This window comes from Nannochloropsis gaditana (genome assembly GCF_000240725.1).
Source record: "Nannochloropsis gaditana CCMP526 unplaced genomic scaffold scaffold256, whole genome shotgun sequence".
In the NCBI taxonomy this organism is placed as follows: Eukaryota; class Eustigmatophyceae; order Eustigmatales; family Monodopsidaceae; genus Microchloropsis; species Microchloropsis gaditana.
Window position 1 is genome coordinate 24073 of NW_005803697.1, and position 4632 is coordinate 28704.

General features: G+C 45.2%; 1 protein-coding gene across 1 annotated transcript; it reads right to left on the minus strand.

Moving 5' to 3' along the window:
• Window positions 1-905: 905 nt before the first annotated feature.
• Window positions 906-2777, minus strand: NGA_0074100 (solute carrier family 31 (copper transporters) member 1; the record flags this gene model as incomplete). Its single annotated transcript, XM_005855218.1, has 4 exons — window positions 906-1373; window positions 1501-1874; window positions 2118-2246; window positions 2676-2777. The coding sequence occupies 4 exons, from the start codon at window positions 2775-2777 to the stop codon at window positions 1211-1213; spliced, it is 768 nt and encodes a 255-aa protein (XP_005855280.1). The 3' UTR covers window positions 906-1210.
• Between the last annotated feature and the right edge of the window lie 1855 nt (window positions 2778-4632).

Sequence of the window (4632 nt, forward strand, 5' to 3'; positions counted from 1 at the left end):
AACTTTTATTTGTGGGGAGAGAATAGATTTTGGCGCAGAGTGACTTCTTTGATTCAACTCAATGAAATTTTCGTGCGTTGACACAGCTTTTTTGCGTCGAAAGATATGTACGTCTTGGTGGGGCGTGAGAACAGGTGTCCTGCTAAGTTGTAGGTTTGTTACCCCCTGCTGTATACATGTACGAGAAACATTCGATGATTTTCAATAAAACTTTCATCGTGGTATATACGCAAGTGTGTGAATTGGAAAATCTGAATAGTCCACCTTTAAGATGAAAAATCATGCAACTTGCCAAACGAGTAACTGGATAGCCGAGAGATTTCTTGTCAAGGCACACGGCCCGCCTCCAATTTGATGACGACGATGTAAAATATGATTTCACCAAAAAGTGAAATAATTAAGAAGGATATTAGCACGACAAGACGACATGACGCCGAAGGGAGTCCCTAAAAAAGTTGCGAAAGCCCCAACACCATTTCCACACGACGTTATATTGGCGCAATATTCGATGTGCATCAGTACAGTACGGACTCATTCCATTTTGAAAATGAGAGCTTACAAAAGCTTTCATAAATAATTCTGAAGACAAGAAAAAGAGATCGCGATGTGAAGTACGGGCAGGCTGGGAGTGTGCAAAATTGCGGCCGCCCGTTAAATGCAGAAGGCGAGCTTTTGATTCGACAAATTCAGGATCTATTGCTCTAGAACATCAGTCAACAGGACGTTATGACTTAGGTCTTTGCATGTGGCTGTTTCTCACGGGTTCTATGTTGTAAAAGGCCGCATACATCCTAGTCATTTTCAAAGGGCCCCCTTTAACCTCCCCACCCCCTACATCAGATGTATTTTTCATTTAAAATTTCAAAACAGTGAAGAACAAATAGAACGCCAACGAAATGAGCGCATCATGCCCTATGGTCATTTCATTTTATTTAGATTGAGAATGTCCGCGGTTCCTGGCTTGGCAGGAATTGAGCAGCTTCTCGTTGCTTTCTTACTCAAAAAAGTGGCCTCGCACGCACCACGTACGACTAAACACAATCAAGTCCATTAACGCCCATCCTCCAACATTCTCTTGTCTATCACCTGGCAACATTCTCTTGTCTATCACTTGACAAGTCGTACAGGAACTTGCAATGACTGCTCTCACTTTGCGCATAGCCCTGCTGCACCTTCAATCTTGGTTCCCTCACTTTCCTTGTATGTTCATTTAAACCTTATCCCCAGAATTTTGGGTGCCATTTCCATTTCGCTGCCCTCCATGTCCAGGGTGAATTGTCGATTCGGCAGCCACGTGAATCACTTCGTCCACACAGCCACAACCCCCACCAATAGCCCCAATGGCACTTGGAAGTTGCTTCTTATTCGCGACCCTACAGAAAAAGAGCAGCGATGGTGCCATGAGAATCGAAAGTACAAGGAAACTGTCAAAATGATCAGATACAGGATCAAAAATCATTATGAAATTGATTCAACAGTCCATACCCCCTCCCTCCTCACCTATAGGCCTCCCACATTTCAAAAGTAAAATACCCGGCGGCCAGGCCCAGCAGGAGGGAGATGAAAATGGCCCATTCATACAGCATGACCAACAACATGATGAGGTAGGCCACGAACATGTGCACGCCGAAAAGAAGCGCTTCTAAGAAAATAGGCAGCACTTGAGCCCGGAGGGGAGGCCCGGTCACGACCTCTCCTTCCTTTTCTCCGTGCGCGAGAACGACGGTGGCGCGGCGCAACCTCATCCACAGACGAAAGTGACGCAAGGCCTCGACAGAAAAAGCCAAGAAAAAAGTGCCGATGAGGGCCCCGGCGTATTTGCCCGCCGTGTTCACCACGGCCCCTTGGAATAGATAGAGGATGCAGTACCCGTCCTGAGAAGGAACAGAGGAGGTGAACGCAACCCGAAAGATGGAGGAAGGTGAAAATTTCATGGCTGACCAGACATCCCATAGTTTCATATTGTCTCCCCTCGCATTGATCCATTATTCTGTGCTCTCGGCCGCTACTCCTCGAATCCTGCATTTCTTTCCATTCACATCCCTCTCTTCCACTATCTATGTCGTTTACATCGTCTCCACGAATTGTAAATGCATCCTTCTTCGTTCGCGTCTCACCTGCGGCATGAAAACGAAGCCGTTGTTCATAACGCTTCCCTCCCCCTGGCAAAAGCCCCCGCTATCCCCCATTCCCCCCATGTCCATCCCGGGCATGTCCATATCCATGCCGGGCATATCCATATCCATCTGCCGTGAGATAACAGAAAGGCAATCAATTTTGAGTTCGAAATAAATTGAGCATGAGTGTGCATTGCAAATACATGGGAAGGATGTCAGTGAAAAAGGGCGAAGGCCAAAGGGGTCTCGCGCCGTGAAAGTAATGACCGCAAAAAATACTTGAGAAAATAGTCACTTCAGGTGAGTTCGGGTGAGAAACAGGTCAAGCGCATTCTCTCTCAAATCGTGCCCAATAAGTGCCGTACAGGCTTCCACGTCCGTGCCCGAGGAACAGACCAACTGAAGGGACTCCACGACCAAAAAATAACACACGCTGTTCCAACCCTGCTCGAACCTTTTCGTTCAAAGAAAACTTTTGGAATTGCACAAAATTGCTGCTTGAGACAAACTGTACGACGACGAAAGCCCAAAAAGAAAGATATAGAAGCATCTTCTTACCTTTGCGGTGCGTCCTTGATGACCGTGCTTTCCTCTGCAAATGCTTCCGAGTACAAAAAGCTGCCCATGTGAGAGGTAATAAGCGGGAGAATAGCGACGCATTGCAACAAAAATATGGCTTGAAATACGCATGTCTACGTATTATTTACCCCAAATAGGAAACTTCCCCCACTTTGTTCTACGCCGTGTGGCTGATTTTGTGTCCGGCTTGCATCGCTTCGGAGTTGTGGCCGTCTGCGGCGGGGGCTGATATTGCGTGACGTCACACGAAATGCTTCAAGCAAGTGCGGCACACACCATGCACACCATGCGATGTCCTTTCAGGTACAGATGTTCGTTCTTCGGAACACATGAGAAGTTGTTGGGAAAAGTTGAAGCTAGGTGCTCTTTTCAAAGTTAAAAATTGAAAGAGAGCACTTGTTGGCTGCATGGCAAATCAAGTTGAAAGCAATGTTCTTCAAGTGGACATCCACCTCTTACGAACACACCGCAGGTAAGAAGGCAATTACACAGCCGGTAGCATAAAATACTTACGAATAATATGATATTGCTAAAAAATAGGTTTGAGAATGAAATGCGATGTGAGAAGATGAATGTTTGGTACAGTACAATTTGCAAATTGCAAAAGCTAAAAGTCCTTAGCATTCCATATCGAGAGCCAGACAACGCCAAAAAGGATGCATGTTTCTTTGGTATCATAATAGATATTTCATAGTTCCTTCTGGCATATCTTTAAACGCTTTCCAAAATGACTTCAAATCCAATCTCTCCGATTGTAGTGGTTTCCCTAACACTCCTCTCCTCGGGCTTTGAAACCCAACATTGAATCTTTTGTAGAAGGCATTATTTCACATCAATTCTAGACCAATCAAAAGCCTTCTGACGTGATTCAGTCGGCCATGACACGAAAAGAGTTTTATCGTTCTACGCTTTGCTTCTTCTTTTACGTTGCGTTGCCAAACTTTATCTGCACTCTTAGGAATTCTTTGTAAAGGCGGATTTTCGTCTACTATAAAGCAATGTTTACAAAAATACCCCACATGATCCGAAAACCCCCGCCATTAGAGAAATGCAGGAGGAAAACGAAGAATAAGAATCTTGGCAGCAATTGTTCCTGTCCTGTGGCACTTGCTCTTTTTTTTGTACGCGGGATTCTGCACATCACTCGACTTTTTTCCAGACCGTGATGGGAAACCCCACAGAGGCTTAAAAGCCAGAAAGCGGGCTGTTCCCCGGTCTCCCTGGAGGACAAATTCCGAGGAAAAAAATGATATTTGGCTTTTCATGTTCCATTCGGGAACATGACTTTTATACTCGACAGATAGATAGAGTCGTTTAGGGATTTAAGAGCCTCATGACATTTACCGTGTCGAAAGCAAAGCATGCGTAGTGTTAGCTCGAGACGGATAAACGAATGCGTCGCAAATCTTATGCAAAAAGCTGTGAAGCGAAAGGGCATTAAAGACACAAAAATCTACCCACGCATTTCGCACCAATTCCTGCTCTTTGTCGACATTTTCCCGCAGCAGCTTTGCTATTTGACTGATTACGACAGAAAGCAGCGCCCTACCCTTATTTCCCCTGGCCGGTTCAACATTTTGGCCTAGATGAAAGGTCGGTTAAAATGCCAATTTTCCATTTCTACCTTTCTCATCCTGAATTTTTTACCCTTTTCAGAGATACGCCTTATTGTATTTCGAGGAAAAAACGCGATAACACTTAAGCATCAAAGGAACCAAGCCCTGAAAAAAGGGTTGTGTCTACCTCTGTCTGCTAAATCCGGGGCCTTAATTTGAACGATTGCCTCCAATATACTCCTTTTAGCCTTCTGACATCTTGCTTTCAGTGAAGACATAGAATGCAGTAGACGAATTGATAAACTGTCGAATTCCTTCAACTGACAGAAGCGGCCACCTCAACGTGGAATACGCCGGAACCCGTCCGCTCTCCGAAGCTA